This window comes from Aulonocara sp. 'chitande type north' Nkhata Bay, linkage group LG9 (assembly GCF_057382095.1).
Source record: "Aulonocara sp. 'chitande type north' Nkhata Bay isolate Kocher_YH1m ecotype deep benthic linkage group LG9, A_spYH_male_GT1.1, whole genome shotgun sequence".
Classification (NCBI taxonomy): domain Eukaryota; kingdom Metazoa; phylum Chordata; class Actinopteri; order Cichliformes; family Cichlidae; genus Aulonocara; species Aulonocara sp. 'chitande type north' Nkhata Bay.
Window position 1 is genome coordinate 18055373 of NC_141352.1, and position 23259 is coordinate 18078631.

At 40.2% G+C, this 23259-nt stretch overlaps 1 protein-coding gene across 1 annotated transcript in view; it reads left to right on the plus strand.

The window, feature by feature from the left end:
* The window catches only part of LOC147321965 (uncharacterized), a 116281-nt gene that overhangs the window by 28794 nt on the left and 64228 nt on the right, over nucleotides 1-23259 (plus strand). The window contains exons 3-4 of the mRNA XM_086306209.1: nucleotides 3386-3511; nucleotides 5401-5574. Coding sequence (XP_086162335.1) covers nucleotides 3386-3511; nucleotides 5401-5574 — 300 coding nt within the window. The remainder of the gene's footprint in view (nucleotides 1-3385; nucleotides 3512-5400; nucleotides 5575-23259) is intronic.

Here is a 23259-nt window from a genome sequence, read left to right on the forward strand (position 1 = left end):
CCACCATGTAATGAACGTATGAGGAATTTAACATAACTACCTCAAGTTATAAATTTTGGTTGTCGCATCTTAATCTTTTGAAACTAGGTGTGACCATATTTAAAGGGTTGGTCTGCTAATTCTAGAGGTAGCTATCTTGGTTATCAAGGTTCATACGTTCTTCATTGTGTTGCTAAGTGGGATGCTTTTGGCTAATGAGGCTTAAAACAAAACATTTCTTCATGTTTCAGACCTGAAGCTGTCCATTTTTTATGTACAGTCTGTTGGTGCCCTACAATGTCGAGAACAAACCTGAGTCCTTCCTTAGTTACGCTGAATAGTTTTGGACTTCTGGGGGCTTCCCATGATGCACTGGGAAGTGTTTCTTCCTTCACACACATCTTTTGACTCTATCAGTTTATGCACCACTGTGCACTAAGTCATTTATAATTATGAATTTCTGACTCTCTTCCACAGCGTAGCTTTTGTCCTCTCTCCCTTCCCTCAACTCTAACTGGTCACGGCAGATGGCTGCCTCTTCGTGAGCCTGATTCTGTTGGAAATTTCTTCCTGTTAAAAGAGAGTTTTTCCCTCCCGCTTTTGCCAGATTTTTGATAACAGTGGATAGTCTGATTGTTGATGTTTTCTCTGTATTTTTGTAGAGTCTTTATCTTAAATAATAATATAATAACATAAAGTGCTTTGAGGCGCCTGTTGTTGTGATTTGGCACTATGCAGTATAAATACTCAAGCTTTATTGTCATAAAGCTTGAGTACCACAGGTGTTGTTGAACTGATCATCTGGCTCCCTGCTGGCTTGCAGCACATAACTGGCATAAAATAATTCAAAAAATCTTCTCTCAAATACATTTTAGATTAAAAGGATCAGATGCATCTAATTCTGAGTGCTAACTAAGATTGCCAGGAGTTGCTTCTGACTGTTTGCGATAGTAACTTTATTTTATATGTAAAAAAAAAGTCTTTCTGGGATAGTAAGCATGAGATGATCCAACAATGTCAAGAATGATGTGTATCAAAATCATCAAAATTTCACAACGCAGTGGATTTTTTAAGCTAGTTTAAGCTAACTGGCTGTAGTCTTATATTCACTTTTCCCTGCAGGCTAAGAAATCACTCATTGTTTTGTTTTTTGTTTTTTACATTCAGTCTAACTTTTCAGCTCCTATCTGTCTGCTGAAGATGTGTAATGTTTGATACTGTGCACGTTCGTCTGCAGTAAATGCAGACTTGCATAATCAGCTGAGAAGGAAGTGACTCTGTTCTGTCCAGTGGTGACTCTGTCAGCAGTGTACCTCCTCACGCTGGTGTCTGTCTATAATTACATTTGAGTATGATGAGCTGTATGTACTACAGGATGTTGATGGAGTTTCTGTGCTCAGTAATGGCCTTTAACTTGAATTATTTGTATTAGGTTGAAGCTTTTACATAGACGCCAGGTGTTTTGTTTTTTCCCCCCAAACTTATTTTAACTTTGTAGTAAAATTTGATAATGTACCTTAATGTTGGAAATATTGGAATTTCCAATAACCTTTTTTAAGAAGGTTCAGCTATGCTATCAGAAGCTAGTTCAGCACATAACGATGTTGTTTGAGATGGGCCATCACACATAAATTTACTGCTTTCTCCATTCTTATCGTAAATTGACTGGTGCACTGAGAACGAGTGGTTATACAGTCACATAAAACCCCCAGTTATGACCTGTGTTCTGTTTAGCCCTTGATAGAAACGTGCTGTTGCTTCCTGGTGTATTTCTGACCATGAAAATTATAATATGGAACAAAGATTAGAATAAAATTATCGTGGCCGGAAGGCATTTAACCGCCTTGTTGAGGCACGCTGTTCGGGGTTAGAGGAGGGGGGAAAAAACCCTGGTCCCCAAGAATAATGATAATACATTAGGCTGTGAGCGTGCTGGTATTATTGCTGTACATTATGTATGTTCCATTTATACTACCTCACACAGCCCAACCACTGCTGACGGATAGGTCATTACTTCCCGCACCGGTGAACACTTATCAGGCCCCACTGCTGTTTATGGCCAGAATGAAGAGCACTTGTCAGTCAAGGTCACTGCTTTGTGTGTCCTCTTTAATAGTTCCTTCTTCACAGTTGTTGAACTTTGTATTCTAGCTCAGGCCCCCCCTCTAAGTGGTGAGGGAGATGGGGCAGCTTTATATTCAGGTAGATTCAAGCTTTTATGTTGTGTAGAGGAGCAGCCCTGCTGGAGATGCTTTAGCGGTCTGAGCAGGATTAAATGTTTCTAAAAATGTGAACATAATCTGAAGACAACAGGAAGCTCAAAGAGATCTGTGTCCAGTAAAAGCAAGCTAGCAAGCTGCTCTTCCATGTTTGTTTTTTGTGTCTGCCGTGTGTGCATGAAAAACAAGAGTGTATGATAAGTTCGGGTGACAGGATCCTAAGAGCCCGCTCTAACTGGAGGGCCAATGCTAATGCATGGCTGGTTGCGTTACACCAGCTAGTGCAGAAATCAGAAGTGGCCCACAGTGCAGTGCAGGCTTTGGCCCTGGGACAAAACCAGATTTTGGTTGCCTTGGTTTTCTTTTAGCCTCAAGTCTCAATATTTGTCATCTCCGCACAAGTTGTATCTCTGTATCTTGTAGCACTGTAGGCCTATAGAGGCAAAGACACTCACTTGTTTATTCAGCTTTCTTAGGTAAAAAGGCTTGCCCCATGGTAATTGTCAATGTTATTTTGTGTTTAGCTCTGATCTCTTTTTTTTTTGTCTGCACTTGTTTTCTGCTCCACAAAAACGGCCCCTTCGAATAAAACAATGAAAAAATCTGTTGTAAATTGTAATCCACACTTTCATATTTGAGTCAGATTGATAGTTTTACCAGTATTGGCTACATCCCAAAAAAAAGAAAAGGGAAAGAAAAACGCAACTGATGAAACAGAATTTCCTGAAAAGATCTAAGACGAAATCACAGGTGTTACCACAGTGTTGCACCATGCAGGCAGCACTGTCACCAGCAGACTTGCAGTGTCAGATGAAGTCCACACGGATGCAGCTTTTCAACATAAAGAAACTCGATCTGTGGAAACCGACTTTTTTTGTCTCCCTTCACCCTGTGTCAGGACCTCATTTTCACTCCGCTGTCATACTTCCAAACAAGGGGATTTTTGACAAGGTGCTTTTCATTGTCATCGTTTTCCCTGTAAGTCACCCAGCATAATTTACGGTGCTCACCTTCCCAGCCTGTTTCCCCCCCTACAAGAAAGCCCCTCCACAGTCCCACTCCGAGCTGTAAAAATGAACAGTTCCTGTTTCTCTGCTTTGATGCAATGCTGACAGGAGTCACTTTGATATACTTGGGAGTATGAAATTTAGATCTGTCCTGTTTTTTTTTTTTTTTTCCTTCCCGAGGCTTCATCTTTGCAGACATTGGGAGCTGTCATTTTGCAACACCCTGTGATGTGGGTGACACTCAGCTGCTTTGACAGGTGCTGGACAGCAGACACACTCGTAGACGAGCTGGCAATATTTCTTCAGGTAAAGTGCTGAAATGTGTAAACGAATTATTGATAAATTTATCTCTGCACATTTTTTTTTTAATAAAGTCACCCTTCTGTTCAGTAAAAAAGTCAGCATTTGATTAAATATCACTAGTTTAGACTGGTTTATTCATATTTATCAACTAAAAATTCAAGACAATTTAATAACCAGCTTTACTCATTTTACAAATCCACGAAGCATCTTTAAAATGCTTCTTTGGACATTCATGAAGATATCAAAATTTTCCAACAGTCTTAATCTAATGCATGCAAAAAAATAAGCGTTGTGTCCAAGATCTTAAAACTGCCTAGCTATATTACACTTTAAATGTAATCCTTATTTGCACCTAATTTAATATTCATCCCTCAATAAATGAGTCATTGAGCTGATCTGTATAAGAATACAAACTGAGTGATCTTACCTTATTAGCATATTTTTTATGTGTCATAAAAATGGAAGACTTTTCTAACTTTACATTAGACACACTAGTTAGGTGAGACGGATGGTTTCGTTGCAGTGCTATGGTTGGATCTCGGCTGCATGGTGCACTGTGGGAGCCCACAGGGTGTGTGTTCACAGCGTTTCCTGGATTAGACACCTTGGTATGGCCTGTGGAGAGATGTTCATAGTCTGCTGTTCACACAGTCTGCCTGCTACAGCTGAGCTGCCCTTTGCCAACAGGCCTGGAGACAGGACGAACACATTTAGATTCGCATGTCGCAGTTCTCTGTTGTCATTATTTTTCACTCTTTGCTGTTGTAGGTGAGGATAATTCGAGGCTGAACGATGTAGACCAATAAAAAAGTGTTTCAAAAGTTTTGTTTGTGTGTCCCCTCAGGTGCACCTCTATTCACTTGGTAACATTTTACAGACTTACATGCAGATTTAAAATATCTGATTAGAGCGCTGGTAGACTGCGTACTGGATAGCTTGGCAGTTTTGTGCCTGATAGCACAGTTCACAGCTTACCAGGCCTATTGTTTCACCACACACACGCACGCACACACAAACATGTTGACATGCTCATCTGTCACTAGGAAAACCGCCACAGGCTGTGGCCTTGGCACAAAGACATTCTCCGAGCTGAGTGAAGATGCTCAGAGCCAAGATGCACCCAGTCAAAATGTTAAGAATTTCACATGCCAGAATCGACAAGCACAAGCGTTGATTTGAGGAGAAATGATGTTGAAGCAGCACTGTTGATACACATGACAAAAATGCTTTACGGGTTTTTAACAGCTTTAAAAACTCCCTGCTTGGTTGTGTTGTTAGTGCTTTGAAAATCTAAAGAAATAAACAAATTACTAAAAATTATTTAGCATATATATATATGGTCGGCAGCCTTATGAAATTTCCCCTTGTGGGACTAATAAAGGTATATCAAATCAAATATATATATATGTATACATATATGTGTGTGTGTGTATATATATATATATATATATATATATATATTTAAAAGCTATTATTTTCCTGACAGTTCAGTGTCAAACATAAAAATGTTCCCTGTGTCTAAAATTAAATCTACCAAAAGAGCTGCAACAGGGCAAAGCTAATGAGACGTCATGCGTGCAGGGTGTGGTTAAGAAGGGTTGTTTACGTCTGTGTAGGAGCTTTAAGTAGACATTATTATCATTATTTTGCATCTGTATTCATTCAAGAAACAGCTGTTGAATTTTGAGCGAGATTTAAAGTGGCAGGGCCTGCAGTTGTTCTTGTTCATTCAGCTAACTTAGCTTTGACATGATGGCTTCTGGCAGAGTTTTGTGCTGAACTCAACATCTGTGACAACTGTCAGCACCACTGACCAGTCCTCTCCATGTCTCTTTCTCTTTTGTGTCTGTATATCCCTCTTCCTCTGTTCTCTGTGTTTTCCTGCCTTCCAGGATTGCCCACTTTCGGGGGTAAAGACCAAAACAGAAAAAGCGGGAAAAATGGGAACCTTTGTTGCCACTAGATCAGTTTCTTCTGCCAGTACCCATCTCCATCACTGCCACATCAGCTGGTCCCAAGGTTGTGAGGTCATCCAAACATCTGGCCCCTCCGCCATGTTTTCTAAGGTCAGTGGGTAGCATCTGTTATAGACCCCACCACCTTCAGTGTCTCTGACAATGAAGATCACGCTGAGAAAACCAGACAAAATACTTTGATCAGTTATAATTGTTGACAGGAAGTAGACCTGATGCGTGTAAACCTGCTGCAATCCATTGCGGTGCTCTGGTAATTTATGAAATAGTCTTGAAATCCAGTGTGTTTGTTCATATACAGTTCTTAAAAAATAAATTAGAGCACCTGCCAGAAAAACAAGAAAACACAAATTTTATAGAAATCTGTAAAAGCTGAAAATGATATTGCTATTTATTAGGCAAGTAATAAACAGGTGTTCTTCTTTCTTTTATCCTAATTTGAGCCGTCACACTGGACTTCTCTGAGGAGTCACAAATTAATCAAGCATGATATTATTCAAGTACTAAGACAATTTTTTTCTGATTAGGAGTCCAAGTAAATAACTGTAATTTGACATAAAACAAATAATGTGCCTTATTTCAGCTTTTTTAGTAAAACTGTAAATTTAAACAATCATGGATAACAACAACAACAACAATTATACTTTAGAAATAAAAATATCATTTTGATATTTTGAACTCCTCTGTATACCAAAGTAACAGTAAACAGCAGCCAATCCACAAGAGAATGCATGAAAAATAAAAGAATAAAGTTGTTGCAGTGACCCAGTCAAGTTCAGACCTCAGCCTGATTGAAATGCTGCGTTGGGACCTCAAGAGAGCTGTGCATAAATGAATGCCTGCAAACCTCAATAGACTTAAGCAACACTCTAAAGAATAGTGGGCCAAAATTCCAAAACTGATAAAGTCATATCAGAAAAAAGGTAAATATTTAAAAACAAATGCTATTCTAAATCACATGCATATGTATAAAGACAATCTTGAAACAGTCAGTTCAATAACATGACTAGTTCATATTTTTCCTGTTGATTGGCTCTTTGGGATAAGATCTGCCAGCTTTGGTTTCCCACTTGAATTTGTGTTGAGGGTTTTTTTTGTTTTTTTTTTGCGTGGCATTTCTCTCACTCGTGTTTTTGTTAATCAGATGCAGAAAAGTCATCCCATATTGTAACCGAGCCTGTACCCAAGACCTTAAACTTCCTAATGTCACCTTGGAGACGGTGTAGATTTTTCCTTTTCTTTTCCACGTGCTTTCTGAGATCACGCAGCACAGTGAGTACTGATTAGGATTGAGTTATTATAAATAGCTCAAAATATGAATGAATATGCATAAATATGAATCACCTTTTCTATTTCAGTCTTTTTTCTAGTTCATTTTAGAGGATTTTTGTAAAATAGGAAGGACTGAGCTCTTTTCAGCAACTCTGTTTATAATTATACAACAAGTCAAAGACACAGAGGTACAGAATGCTTCAAAGACAGAACTTTTAATTTAAGCAATTTTCAAGAGTTAATGTTTTGGTGAAGTGTCTCAAGGCTACAACACTGTTTTAGTAAGCTGCTCTCCACTGTTGACCACTTCATGCAGTATCTCTGTACTAAGTACTGCAATTTGATCCATTGTTTTGGATCTAAGTTATGATTTGGCCTCAGAGCATAATTCCCTGCAAAAACAGCTCAGAGATTGGTCACACTAGTTGCATGCCAACTCTTCATATGTGTACATTCAGTGTTATTCAACCTTGCTGGAGTTGTAGTTTAGATCTTAAAACATTAACTTGCCAGGCCTGTACTATAAAGGTGAATTAAAATTCATAAATTACTTAAAGCTTAAGCCAGTTGCAGTTGTCACATTTTCTCACTCCCAGTTCCTGACACAAGGACACATTCATGCAAATATTGAACTTGTCTAGTCCTAGGAAGTCCCTTTCCATGTCCAACACCAGCCATTTGGTAACGATAGAAAGAAGAGTACTGGATTTATCTGTCCTACTCCAGAGCAACATGACCACTGATGTGTTTATGTAGAACCAGGTTTGTGAGGCAGATGATTTGGTGGCATGTAGGCACCTGTCTCTTTGTGTCTGTTCTCAGTGAAGTTTGAGCAGCAGCCGGCGCTGTGATGTCAGGGGCTCTTAGGGGTCAGAACAGGAATTATTGAACAGAGGGTGGCTGACAGAGCGAGCTGGCACTGGGAGCAAACAGATGTTGCAATCATAAAGAAATACACAACCTCTGAATTAAATATGAAGAGCGGGGGGGTTGCAAGAATTGAGCATACTTCTCGACTCTCCGTTACTTGTCCAATCGCAGCAACTTGTTGCAAGTTTAGGAATCACCGATTGGTCGGTGGCCATCATCACGAGAAGCAGGTAAATCGGTTAAATTATGCAGGTTTCAAAACCTCGAGGACAGGATGCGACCAAAAAACCTTGGAGGAAAAAAAACATCTTGCAAGAAGACAGCTGTTCAGAACATACTGCAGATTCATTATTCACAAGCAGAGAGTCTCTGGACACAGCATGTTATGTCAAAGTGTTTTAAAGCATTTACGCCACAGTGGCTCAGTGATGAAATCTGTAAAAAAGAGAAGAATCTGACAGGATGTCCTCAGAACATTGTTTTACCACAAGTGTTTTGTTTCCCAGCCATTTTACAGGGTTTTTCACTCACAAGGAATTACAAGTGTGTCTGAATATTTGATGGCAGAAGCCATGGAGACACTTTTGCGTCTTCTTATCGTCGTAATTCTGCAGTTTGCAAGTTGTGCACCGCGGTTCTTTACAAGAAATTAGATTTGTGTTTTACTAATTTTTTTTTAGATGCTCATATGTTTAAACTCCATGCACAGTCGCTAGGAGTGTGTTATATGGAGTGTGTGTGTATCATCGCATTGATATACTGTGTTTTATGTGATTTTTAGGGGATTTAAGATTCATTTTAGTAGTTGTCATGTAACACGAGATGTTTCCTCTGTTAAAGGTAACAAGGAATTGTGATTTGAGCCTTAAGTTTCTTTGTCATGTGATGACGTGACTCCCAAAGCCTTAGAAATGGCTTTGTAATCCTTTCCTGACTGATGGATGTAAATTATTTTGTTTTTAAGCTGCTTCTTTAGATCGTGGCATGATGCGTTGTTTTTTGAGATCTTTAAGGTAACTTAAATTTGTCAGGCAGTTTCTATTTGAGTTTTTTTGTTTTATTAAACAGGTCTGGCAGTAATCGGGTCTGGGTGTGGCCATTGAAACTGAACCAAGGGTTTTCAAAAGTGTTTAAAACCTCATCCGAAAATTCAGATTTTGGTTGGTTCAGATAAGAGGTCCTGGTAATTTAAATAATGTTTCAAATTAACAGCCCAAATAATTGCCCAGAGGTGTTTCAGGGTGGACTTGTAATCGCTCTCCTCTTCTGTCTTTTCTTTTTCTCTTTATTCAAGCCACACTAAAAATAACAGAGAGCATCTAGTGTCACATTTTCCTTCTTCTGTGTTACACCGTGAAAATGTCATTGAGCGACAGCGGTGACTTTTTCAACCCAATAGGTGCCACCTGACAAACCTGATCTGTCTCTCACCGTAAATGCACCTCAACATGGTAAATGCAGTTTTTCCTAACACTATATTAACTCATTTCACGACATATTTTAAACCCACTGCTGCAGATCTCTGTGTGTGTGTGTGTGTGTGTGTGTGTGTGTGTGTGTGTGTGTGTGTGTGTGTGTGTGTGTGTGTGTTTATCTTTAAAGTGGATGGCCTCCTGCCAGTTGGGCCTACTCCGAGTGCCGCAGTGTCAACAGTGACGAGAAAGGGCCAGAGGGGTGATGTAAGTATTGATACACTTCTTGAAATCACTTTGTCACCACCAGACATGCCAGGCTGCTGAAGTACCACACAACAGCAGGAAGATGATTGTGAATTCTTGGCAGCAGGATGAGGGATGCCATTAAAAAGGCAAATGTGATTAATTTTTAGTGAGAACGCTCTCATGTTGGCGAGTCAGTGAGGTCGGGCTAAAGGGATGTGACACAGAAATTACTCCTCCCCCTGCTCCTAATGTGACTCGTCATTCTCAAGAAATATCTTGGAAATGGGAAGACAAAAACACTCTCATCCAATAGCCTATTTGTTCAGGGCTTTTGTGGCAGGAATCTGGCTCGATAGCACAAAGAAAATCCATTGCTCATTGTAGATCACTGGCTATTTAACACACGATCGAGGGAGATATTTGATACGTCATCATCCTGGCCCGTTTAGTTTGTCTGTTTTAGTTTGTTTAAAAAGAGAAAGAAAATGAAATGCCTTTTTCTGTTCCAGTACTGTGTTTTTCTGTAAACCTGTTCGAACTAAGACTCCCCCTCCTCACCCCTGTGGAGTGACATTTTCCAGGTGACACAATGGCGTAGGCCACACTTAATCTGGACCCCTTTATAAACACGGCGGGGCTGCGGCACCTCCACCGCTGCCTCTTGTCTCTGTCTGTATAAGCGCTAACAACAAAAGACAGGACACAGGTCACGTTAAAGGTTATGTCCTTTTCTGTTTCATGCAGTTTTAGACAAATGATTTTTACAACTTGAATTCATGTAATTATTGATATGCACAGCAGATAAAACCGCACAAGTCTTCTTCATTTTAGTTATGTTGTGACTTTTTCAGACTCCTCATCATCAGTGGGTTTTTTTTCCACACCAAAAAACCTAAATAAATTGCTTGATACATTTTTTTAGTAAGAACCCCCCCCCCCCCAAATAACTGCTGAATCTAGAAAATATGGTACAAATTAAAACTCATATTTTCACATTAATATTTAATTTAAAAAAAATTCTGGCAATTATTTCATGCTTTAGAGTGTTAAGCGTTAAAGTACAACAAATTCATGTGTGTTTAGGGGTTTGCGTGTAGAGGCAATGAAAAGCAATATTCATATAAAGTGGTGTTTATAGAACTCTATAGAGGTTTATATGAAGCCCACAATAACTTTTGCCTGCCTATGTGCCTTTTTAGAGTTTTATGCTTCTTCATGTTCCTCAAAATGACACAAGAGAACCACAACAGCAAAGTTATGATAAAAAAACACCCCAAAACAACCAGCTGGAAGTGGTCTGAACCACATATAGCTGAGAGACAGTCTGTGTACTAAAATTATGCTACAGATTGATCTTTTTCATATTTAGTCATAAGTCATTTATCTATTTTTTATTCAAAAAATGTCAAAAGGATGAAGGTTCTGACTCTATTTAGCCTCAGTGTTTATAATTGAGCTATAATTGATTCCCCAGACATCCATGAATAGAGAGCCTCAGAGTGCTCAGAGTCATAAAAATTACACTCTGCATGTCTTGGAAAGATGAAATTGTAAAACGTTCCCCAAAACGGAAGTGTTTCTTTTAAAATTGCCAGCTGCCCTCGCTGAAAACGAAATATCTTCTGAGTGTTAAATCGATTATAAAAGTCACAAGCCAGCAGAGATCACAATTGCTTAATCCGTTCTCGCTTGTAATCTTGGATTAGCCCTCGGTTTACGTCTCCTCAACAGAAAATAACAATCCCACTGCACACAGGCCAGCAGGACAGTCAACTGCACACCGTGCTGTAGTTTACTTAGGGTGGAAAACTGCTCATGTTCTTGTATCCCATTACCATGACTACCTTGAGATAAATGGCTCTTTCTCCCTTCTGCCATAAGGTTTTATATCAAACGACATGTGTTGAGTATCTGACTGCAGGTTATATTGTTGCAGCGGAAATAAAACAATCACTTTTGGAGTCGTTTCAAGGCGCCTGCATGCGCTGTGTAACTGCTGGCCGACCTATACGCACAGTGTTTATAGATGTAGGGAAGAGGACAGTGGCAGGTGACAGGTTAACTCTGCTGTGTAAATTCCTGGGCCGTGTATGATGTAGCCTGTGATCCTGCGGTCCTTGATTAGATCTGAGCCAGTAAATATCCTGTGATTAATCAAAAGGGCTTGTTCTGTGTGTAGCGTCCCTGTGTCACCTTCACAGCTGGGTGGCAGGGCCGCTGTGTTTACCGCACTCCACTTCCATCCCTTCAGACCTCATCCTTATTTCATCACAGCCCACAGAGGGACGACTTAAAGGCTCCTGCAGCCCTAGTGCTGCGGACATGGCTGGCATTATAATCCAAGATAAAAACTGAGATATTGTGGAAGATTTTTGTCATCTAGTGAGCAAAATGTGCAGGTGTATAATCTCCACAGTGAGGCTGTGTCCCGCTGTCTAGTATGTTACACAAATGTAGAAGTGGGAATTGTAAAAGTTTATTTTTCAATCTTTTTTAGCTTTCTGTAGTTTTATTTCTTCATTATTATGATTGGCACTCTATTTTAAGTTAAATGCAGACGGACACACGCACGTTTCTGGGATTGCAGAGCAAAACACAAGTACCGTTCATCTCTTGTACTCTCTACTCTCGACCCTTTAAAAAGAAATATATAAAAAAGTCTTTATTCTAGGCAACACAGATGGGGGAAGCGAGTCCAACATTGTGTTTTATGATATTTGTTGACAATAAGAAATATAGAATACCACCATCCTTATCCTTTAACTACAAAATAATTAGCACTCAGACCGAGAATATCCTTTGGAAACAGCTTTGCTACAGGCTCGTTACATCCATGAAACATGTTCAAATGAAGGCCAACATGATAATGGGTGATTATAGTAATTAATAGACTGAACTAATTACTTTAGCCAGTTGAGATTCATTTAATGCTGAAGAGTAAGTGGTGTGTGTTTGAGTGGAGCCTGCCCAACTGAAACTGACTCATTTCTAATTAATCATACTCCTCTGCTTCCTTACAGTATCTTTAGCGTTGTCTGATAACTGGTGTCACTTTAGTTAGCTCCTGTCTGTTTAAAAAGAAAAAAAAAAACAGTATGGTCCTCACAGCATCTTCTTAGGCACTATTTTATTCCCTGAACAGCTCACTTGGAAAATCCGTCCTGATGTCCTGACTTGTCTGTGGAGCATGATTTCACTGATTCCTGCCCCCCTTTTTATGATGACTCCTTGACTGTCATCTGAAGATGGTCTGTGGGACATGCATGTCATGTTAATAAAGGCATTAAAACCCGTGTATCCCTCCACCACAGAACAAAGTCTGGACCTGTCCGCGAATATAGATCTCTAATTGCTTTTGCGTGGTGGTGCAGCAGAATTGTGCTTCCCAGATGTCACGTCTGCCAAACCCCGGTGCACATCACTGTCAGCGGGCCTGAGAAATCTCCCTAACAAGCTTGTGATTACATAAATCTATAGCTGCAGTGTCGCCAAAGAGACTGAATAACTTTCAAGGAGACTTCATGTTTGATGTTCCCGGGCTTGATTGCAAAGAGGAAAAAAAGAGAAACCCTTTATATTGGGAATGTGTCCAAACACTCTAGGTTTGCTAATTTTGTCATAGTCAATTTTATAGCATGGCCGTGAGAATGGGTGGCGATGAAATGAAGTTTCTGAGTGCTTTGCAAAGGGGCGTGAGTGGGTTTGACAGGCCACTGAAATATGCTCTGCTCTACCTTATTTCATTACAGCAGCAGGGGCTAAAAATGCAAATCTGGGGTCCACTCTCAAGAGGTTGTTTGAAAAGTGACACGTCAAACAACTGGCTTCGAGTGGCAGACAAAACCTTACATTAATGTTTCATCACTGAGCTCATATTTTGATATCTGATTACTACAGTGGCTTTTCAGGCATTCTCAATAAATTCTCATTTTCAATAAAGCTATGCTTTCCTCCAAGCCGCTCTCTAAAGCCATTGTTTGGATGGCCTCGCCATTTACTTCCACGTTTAATATGGCAGAAATCCTTGGTCATGAGAACAGTAACCATATCCTAAACACAGAGACTGATAGACCAGATCCGTCTCATGGCCTTCTCTTAAGGGGTGATGAATTGGCTTAATGGGGACCACGCAGCCACACAGAGGGAGGCGTGAGAGGAGGTATTAAATGACATGATTTTATAGCCTATCAGCACTGTCATACCTCAGCTGTAAGCTGAATGTCTTTTTTTCAGTACAATAATGCGGTTTGAATATATGCCACGTTAAACACACTTACGCAGAACACTTCAAGTGCTACCATGTACTTGTGCAAAAGTTTTTAGCCACCCAGCATTTTTTTTATATTTTGCTTCAAAGGAGCCAGACTTTCTTGGATTTTTAAGGTGGTTTTCCTGAAGGTCTTTCAAAACGTTTCTTTGGAGATTGGCAGCTTTTTCTCGAATTTTCAATTCAGTCGTTTTACCTGACTATTTTTAGAGGATTGATTTTTTTCAAATCCATGTCCTATGAATCATTCAGGCATAAAAAGGCACCTAACTCAACGTATGAACCAATTTTGTGACTAAAAATAACAGACAACTTAACAAAGAACCAATAAACTGCCATAAAACACATCATTTGTTCCCATTTCTTTATTCAGAACTTTATAAAATACCAAAGATAACCCAGTTTGAAGGTATAAAATTGTATTTTTGTGCCAACAAGTTGATTTCCCAAAGAGCTTTTGGCTGGAAAATTGGCATATCTCAGCATGGTGTGCAGTGTGTCCTTAAAAAGTTTGAGGAAACAGGACAAGTGGCAGAACTTAAAAAAAACAAAAAACTTTTCCCTGAAGCCTCCTCAGACATGGTCACAGGAGAAGGGTGGGCGTAAAGGAGCCGTTCTTAAGGAAGAGGGGAAAGGCTTGAAGTGTGCCGCATTACACAAGAACTGGACTGAAAATTATTTGCAGCAGGTCTTATGGAGTGATGAATCCAAAGTTTCTTCAGCATTATTGAAGCAGTGTAGTATCATCTCAACAGAGAGCGAAACAAAAGCCTGCCAACATCTAAAGAGGAGCTTTGAATGGGATTCAAGAACTCCAAAGAACTCTTCCTGAAGACTTCTTAAATTATAAGAAAGCTGCCTAAGAGAGTTCAGACTGTGCTGAAGAGTGAAAGTGTTTAAGGAAATTATTAACTTTTTCATTAGAATTGTTTTTGCCTTGTATTTGGTATTACCATTTGTGTTTATATGTTTCACTGCACCTATTTCCCATTTTCTTAGTAACATATAAATAAATGAGAGGTGATTAAGACTTAAGACTATCAGTATTTGGCATCAACAGCAAAGAAAATTTAAAGACCACTTTTTTTGGATTACATGTGCTTTTTTTTATATGAAGTTTATTAGTTTAGTTACCATCGATATGGAACCAGTTTTATTTATTTACACTTGTGCCAGTTCCAGCTTTTTGGCAGCACTGGCACCATGCTGGGGGTTTCCATGTTACCACTTTCTGTATATTTTAGTCAGACCAAAGAATTAGTGGGATTTGTATCTGTACATAACTTGGGTGACCCTCTTAGTTGTCCTCTGGCACTATTGTAAATATATATGGTCATGAAATTTGGTCTGAATAACAGCTTTGATGGTTCTTTTTTATTCATCCAGCACAAAACAAAATAATTTGATCATGACCGAATCCCTGCCAAACTAATAACATTTGCATCAGCCCTAATGTACTTAGTGCTAATTTGTTGGCCTGCAGACACACCGAAGTCAGTCGCCAAACACAGTCAACACCTGCTTAACATCCACATGTTAGCATTGTTACCGTGAACCGGTTTGAATGCTCCCGTGATTTTAGCTTCAGCTAGTGCCTCACAGAGCAGCTCAGTTCTTGGACTTTACAAACCACGCAGGTAAACAGGTGTAGGGATTTTCCAGGCCGCTGGGAAGACACGTATATAAAAATACTTTTTATTTGAAGCCACTCCAACAAGCACCCCACAAGCCGTAAACAGCGCGTGACAGGTGAGACCCATTAGGGTGATATTCTCCTTGAGTATTTAGCAGCCTGTTTTCACACAACTCATTATTCCTGATAAATTAGCTGGCTGATGATAGTGATATGTTGTAATTTGTAAATGAGTGGGGTGCACCTGTCAGTAAGGCTCATTTGCTAATAACGAGCATCCACTAAATAAGTAACAACCCTCCTAATTTCAGTTGACTCCTTTACCGTCTGCTTTGTATTATTTTGCCGTTTTCTTTTGCTGCAGATTGATTCCTTCTTTGAAAATGTGTTCCCAGTCAAGCCTCCGTCTCTCTTTGCTTCCTAGACTCACATGTGAATTATTCCAGTTCATTATTTGCTGAACTGGTATTGATGATCATTTCATATCCTTGATTATGTTGTTCGTTGCATTTTATTTTGCTTTTATTCATAAAAAGAGACAAAAAGATGATAGTCAGTGAAACATAAACATGGCAGTACACGTTGCTTTTTTTCTTGCAGAACTTCTTTTCTTTAGTACTGCAAATAAAGATTCATAAATATATTCAGGAAGGCTTACTACTCTGTCTCTGCGTGAAATATCGATATATATTTTTAAATATACCATCAGATAAACGGACTGACAGATATTTTTGCCTCAAATATGGTAAAAGTGTGCAAATCTTAAAACCTTAAGGGAAAAACGAGATAAAAGGAGCACCGAGGTTTGGTGACTGGTCACCCATTAAACGATATTACCCTGTTACTTTGCAAAGGCTTCCTCCTAATACAAGACAAGGGGGTATGTGACCTTCAGCTATTAAACCAGCCTGTTAATTGTCTAATAATAAAATGTTTTTATTGTACAAACCCTCTTTTAGTGTAATTGAATTTCTGTCTGCCTTTCGCTCATCTCACTTTTATTTCTGTCTTTTTTGCTGAGGCTGTGAATCCTCGCTATTACTGGTTATAATGACGGCATAGGAATTGGTTCTCCGGGATCGCCACATCTATCCTCCTCCTCACTCGTCTCCCCGCAAACTTTACATTTAAACCACTCTCATTACAGCGCAGATTACAGAGGCTTATTGGTCCTCATTAGAGCCCACTGATCCTTGGCTGGGCCCATGTCCTAACATCTTTTAATTAGCATTCTGGAAATCTAATCAATGTAATAACTCAGATTAATCTCCCCTTTTGCACTTATTTTCTCACACTCTTTTATTTCAGGAGGTTCTTGGCTCGAAGGCTCAAAGGCTGAGAGATTGCGGTCTGTTTTCTGAAGCTGCCAGGTGTGTGACATGAGAGTTAAGGAGACCTTGAAGTTTTTATATTTGAAGGGCGAACAGGATCATTTCATGGATTTGACTGAATTTATTGAGCTTTGATCAAACAAATTACACTTAAAATGCAAACTAGACCTCTCAAATGTAAATACAGATTGTTTTAAATGTATGTTTCTCTCCATATAAGGCTTGCAGTACTTTGGAAGGACATGAAAAGATTTAAATACCTGGTAGTGACAGATGTTGACAGTGGGCCATGAGTTTTTCATCTAAATGTGCTGTAAAGCTTTCACTCCCCAGCCAGGCTCTGTGCTGTGATACGAAGTGAAAGCCAAGGCGGAGTTTGGCACTGGACGGCCATTTTGTGTCTGGTCTGATGCATGGTTTCACTGGGTGTCACTTTGGCTTCATATCACAGTCAGTGGTGGCGGCGAGCAAAGCTGCAGGTCTCATTAGAGCATGTTTACTGCTACAGTTGCAGGGAGTGCAGGAAAATAAAATAAAAAAAGCAAAACAGGGAAGAGTTTAAATGTTTATGAATGAAAATTCAGGTCCTGGATTATTAAATGATAATGTTGCTTTTAAAAGTGTAACACCTTAAAAATGAACACAAGAATCCATTTCGTCTGGCCGTAATAAAGTAAAGGACAACTGCATTTAGGCCATCGTGACTGGCATCCAAGTAGGAGAAGTCCAGTGTCTGACAGCCCGGTACTCACACACCTTTGTGTACAGTAAAGCACCGTTTCTATGCCAGGTATCCAGGGCAGACATTTTGGCGCAGCTTTGACCATACAGACAAAGACGCCAGGGTGTGATGGGACACAGACCTGCCATTTCCCAGCAGCACTGGCATGCCTCTCACTGCAGAATGATGAATGGTTGCACACGCATGTTGCACATTTTCTCATGCTCCCTTATAACACATACACGCTCGATCACATGCACACTTGCAAAAGCCCCATAACAGCCCTCCTGGTCAAGTCAACGAGGCATTGCATCACACACATACACACTCTATCTCTCACACATACATATAGATGCACACACATGCAGACAGGCATCCTCACTGTAGTGCTGCAATATTCAGCGCCAGGTGTAGGAGGAAGGGGGAATAAGGTTGTGTTTATTAGCAGCTCCCTTGGTGTTCTCTAAATTGCCTTGTTTGCTCGGCACAAGCACACAAACAGATGCTGTCCTCTCTGCTCTGGGTAATTCTTGGGGGGTCTCTGGGTACTTACTGAAAGGCCTACCCGTACCACACAAGCAGTCTCGTATGTGGTGATGCATACGGTTCCTGCATGCAAACACACACACGTCAGACCAGTCGATATTAAAACAAACAAAACAACAACAAAAAACTACACATTTGTGTGGTAATTTTTGCACTGACATTCAGAAGTACAGTTTGATTTGTGCAAACAAGAAGACATTGTCTCTCCAGATAAGTAATTGCAGTATCGCCGTATAAGCAAATCTCTCTCTGTGCCTAACCTCGCAGTGGCACAATTTCACTCTTATTAAGAAAATCTGCATTTAGGAGGGACCAATGCTATCAGTCGAAATTAATCTGCTTTGACTGATCCTTAATGTGACCACAGTCATCGAGTAATTATTGTCTGGATGGCTGTGCACCAGGCTCATAACCGCCATCCTCCTTCTCCTCCTCCTCCTCCTGCCCCCCACAAAAGGGGCTAGCCTTGGTGTGTGAATCCCTCAGCAGCGGGCTGGTTACAGTGGGTACGGCAGGCATGTCATTAAGCGCTTGATCAGTGAGTCGTGATTAGCCTGCCCTGTATTATTGTGATTAACGTCTATCCAGCGGACGACTGTCCCGTTGTCACCAGTGATACCATCGGAGATCCTGAGATTCTCGGGTGAAGGCCAGTGGAGGAACCTGGTAGTGTGGATACACAAATCTGCTCGCTTCAATGAAGGCTGCTCCTCTTAAATGCACACGCACCAAAAAAAACAAAACAACAAAAAACCCCACATACACCCTGTCAGTCACGAAAACGAATGCATTTAACGAGTGCAGCACTCTCTCCCCGTGCAGCTATGTTTTGTCTGTGTGTCTTCTCTGATTAGTTAACCCACTACCTCTTGTGCAGCTTGCATGCTCTATAGCATTTCCATCAGGCCACATGCCTTTTGTCTGCGTGCGCGCTGAAAGACAAAAACCTCCTCTTCCTATTGTGCTCCATTTCTCTCTTTCATCTCGCACTTCCTCGACCAACAAAGTCGATTTGACCACGGCTGATTATTGTAACGAAGGCAGTCCAAGAGAATATGCACATTCTCACTGTACGTCAGATTCGATCACAGCAAGGGGGGGAAGCCTCGCACTGACCCACGTCTCTTCCCCTCAGACAACTGGCTGCTTACACAGAGGGAGCTTTTGAGAACAGGCGCTGTGGACTGAACTGCAATCGAAGTCTCACTTATGCGGCGCTAAGGACACGGAAAGACAGTGGGAGGAAATTGTTTTAAATTAGGAATTGATATAAGAATGTGGCAAAAAGAAAAAGAAGAGGAAAACTAGTGCTAAACTGTGCCACACGAGAAACGGAGATCAGACTACTTCTCTTTTTGTGCATTTTAAAAGCAGCTAAATATATAAATACTTAATATAGTTCAGATGTATTCCCTGTAGCTTGGATTTCATGTTTTTTTTGTTTGTTTTTTTTTATTTCCAAAAGTTTCATTGAGCTTTTTCTTCACGAGCCCCTGTATGCGTGTTTCATTTCTTTGTAATTACTCACCTAAACCCAGACCCTCTTCTCGTGGCTCTTGTGCTTCCGCCGGTGGAAAAGAGTCAGTTTTGATTACAAAGTAAACGCTGCGGCATCAGACAGGGGGGTTACATGCTGATATGCATTCTATCAGGATGATTTATGCAAATTATGCACATTATTCCCGCAGGAATCTCTCTTCTGAAAGTGCCAGGATAAATTGCCGGAAATTAGCCATAAAATTCACTGTGCAGGGAGTGTGAGGTGAAGGCCGCCAAGGAGCCAAGGACATTGGGCCGCCATGGTTACGCTTGGCCTGGCCTGCCTCCCCCATGCTTGGCATTCATGGCTGTTAAAGACCTCTGCTCAGACAGATATACTGAAGCCTGGAGTGGCACTCAGCACATCAGGAAGATCAGCCAAGCAAGTGTTACACTAACGGCGGGGTTTCATGCTCTAGTAACGTGACAGATTTTTCAAAGGGAGGGAACGAGATTGTTGGTTTATTCTTCCCACGTTTTAGGCCGAAACCCACTTTGTAAATTCTTCTGTGTTCCTAGAAAGTGGCAGCGCGTTATCATTGAGTAGCTGGCCTCAGATCCAGTCACCGTTTGAACTGTTTTATGACTGAATTTATGCCTTTGTTTGCTATATAGCTGACCTTGCTCATAGTGCATCCTAATCTTCAGATTACACTCTAATCAGAAACCTGTTCAGCAATCAGGTGATGAATTGTTGTAGGAACAGCACATAAATAGGTGGTTGTCATTATCACAACACAGAATTGAGGTTGTATCAGGCAATGTCTTCTTTATAGCGCTACACACCTCCCTATTGGTCAGGCCTTTCATTTGTCTCGTGATCGGCGTGTGTATGGGAGGGAAACAAAGAAAAAGTGTGTGTGTACATTAAATGAGAAGCGAGTGACTCTCGGTGTTATTGTGTCTTCCTCGTGTCTTTATTTCAGTGTGAAAGCCAGAGTTAATGAATATGAGAAAATGGAGATGAAATCCACCTCGCCTTGGCTTTAATGAACCCTGAGAGGGTCACGATCTGCATATTGAGCAGGACGAGCAGGATCTGTCTCTCTCACAGGTGAAGTACACAAAAACCATTGCAGTTTCACGTTTTAGTTTAAATCCTTCACTCTTTTTAAGGTTTGCATCGACGTGGCTGAGTGCAGCCGAGCGTGGTGCTGTTAACATAATCCAGAGCGGCCGCTCGGGTCACTGTGAGTTCTCCATCCGCTCTAATCAAGCACATTATCTCGATGTTAAGGTCACATAAATGGAAAGTTCACAGCTGTCGGGGAAGCTTTGACCACTGCGCCACCGGAAGTTAGTTTTTGACGTTAAAACGATCGCGTAATCTGTAAATTCAATGAAAAATAAATTGTTTCTTTTATCAAGATGTGTGGATAACAAGTAATTTCTTAATAAAATCAACACGCGCATGGAAAGCACACCAAAGCTCAAAGTATATTTCAGGCAACGGCCCCATAAAACGGCATCAAATCGAGTGAATTGCCTCCCAACGGCGTTCATAATTTGATTTATTTGGCACAAATATTTGAACAATGAATGCACTTCACTTCATCGCCTGTTCTTGTTTGTTCAAGCCACAGAGTAAATTGTTTTTTGTCTTTTTTTTTTCTTCTGGAATAAACAACCTGTACAGCAACAAAGAGCCAGTGCTGTCCACAACAACAACACGGCCACCACCAAATTACTGTGCTCAGCCATGACACAGTTTAATCCCAGCGGAATAAAAGAACATCAGATTACGGCAGAAAGACAGAGCCATCGGTAAACAGGGATTAGGAGATTGGGGTTTTAATCTGATTAATATGGAGGCAGTTGGAATATTAGAGATGTTACTCAACTGTTGTATTCCAGATGAGGGGATAATCACACTTTGCTACGTCATTTATTGTGCCCTGTTAGAACTTTCAGAGCTAAACGAGCTGCCATATGTTTACCTGACCTCGAGGCTGCCTCCGAGATAAAAACATTTGCGATGTAATGAATTAGGAGCTCGTTAGGTGAGTGGGAAAACAGTTAGAAATATGCAGGAAATACTGAATGTTATTGCAGCGAAAGTGGTCTAAGTCGGCGTCAGTATTCTTTATATTTACAGATATAAAGCAGCTCAGAGTTACAACAAAGCATCTCTAAATAAAAACCTTTATTACAGTTAAACAGCTCCTTCAAGCATCAATGTTTAAATATTATAATAGGGATCGTTTCTGTTTTGAAAGGAAAGGCTTAGTTATAGCATTAATCTGTAAGATCCACACCTGGTCTTGTTCAGGGCAACCTTAAATCAAATGTGGTGTTTATCTTCCTGCACACAAAGAATGAGTAGATGGATTTGGACATTTTTTTAGCTCCTTAAAACAACCCTATTTGTGTTTTAAAGGTGGTAAGCATGTATTTAATTGTTGTAAAGATTTGGAAATATTCAGCAAGTTTGGACGGTTTAGCCTAAAAACTGCATTCAGTATTCCTTGTCTAATAAGCAAAGTTTCTAATAAAAGTGCTATTGGAAAGATTTGTAGCTGAAGTTCAGAAAAAGCTCAAGTAAATTTCTCGAATGTGATAATGGGCTCATCTACGAAGACTAGCTTCATATATCGGCCCTACAGTGCATCTGATAATGACGGTTTCACTGTTAAGAAGTTCAAATTTGTACTACTCAATGTAAGCAGTTTACCTCTTTAGCTTCACAGTTCTATTAGCCAGCATTGCGTGCACCAACAACATTATGCATTGCTATCAGTGGCCTGACAAAAATGAAGTACCGCCCAGCAGTTGATTTGGTGCCTCAACCAGTGCAGCACATATATCTTTATACACAGCGTGTGACACAGCATGGATGAATCCATTGTCAGAGTTTTGCCAGCTACTGATATGAAGGAGACATTTCAATTTGGCGTACTTATGTATATTTTTAATGTTTATCATCTTTAGCATACACAGCAGCTGCGTTATGAACGAGCGCCCTGCTGCCCACTGATATGGCAAATTGGACATTTTATAGTTTATGAAAGGGGTGGGTTTTTTTGTTATCTTCCAGTTTTATTCGTCAGTCCCGATTCCCACTGTAAATGCTTTAAAGACAGATGCAGCTTTATTAGGCTTTTGGATAAAAGCGATGCTCCCTATTATGACTTGGTTGGTGGCCACTTTAAAAAAAATGGATAAAAAAAGAAGAAGCTTGAAATCCTCCCATTTTTTTCTGTTTTCATGAGGCATCTTGGGGCTCTATCACTGCCCGGCCCAGCTTAACATTTCAGGCACCCTTGTGTGTACATGACATTTCACCTACTTGTAAAAATGGCTGAAATACCAAGTATCTAGCAGCTCCCTTATCAAGAGGATCATGGAGACTTTCGATTATTCAGTTTCTTACTTTTTCTTATACAAACCTGCTCCTCATGTTTGCTCTAAAATTGTCCTCTGCCTTTACATTGATATTTTATGCTGTTGTCTGTTTTCCTTTGGATGTTGTGTTCTGTTTTATGCACCCATATGGCTCTCTCTCATCCCTGGGGAATCTCCTCTTATGGGCTAATGTGAATATTAGTATGGGTTAAATGCTCCACTCATTTATGCATTAATGCATATTGCATAATTAATATTTTTGTGAAGTCTCATTTTCAAACAGCAGCAGGGGGAGAAAAAAAAGCCTCATCTCTGTGTTCAAACTACAGTAAATAAATAAATAAAAGCTTAAATCCTGTAACGTGAGTTGCTGACAGGATTTTCACTCCAGAGCTGTTTTGATGTCTCCTGATTATTTCCAGTCTTGATTAAGGGCTCTTCTGTGAAGATTCAAGGCATTCAGGGGTGTGATGGGATTAAATGGGACACTGTAATGACCCTGTTGTCAGAATGGCTCATCATACAGACACAAAGCTTAGATCGGAGACTAGTAAAAATAAAAAAACAATAAATAAAAAAAATCAGAAACCAGCATT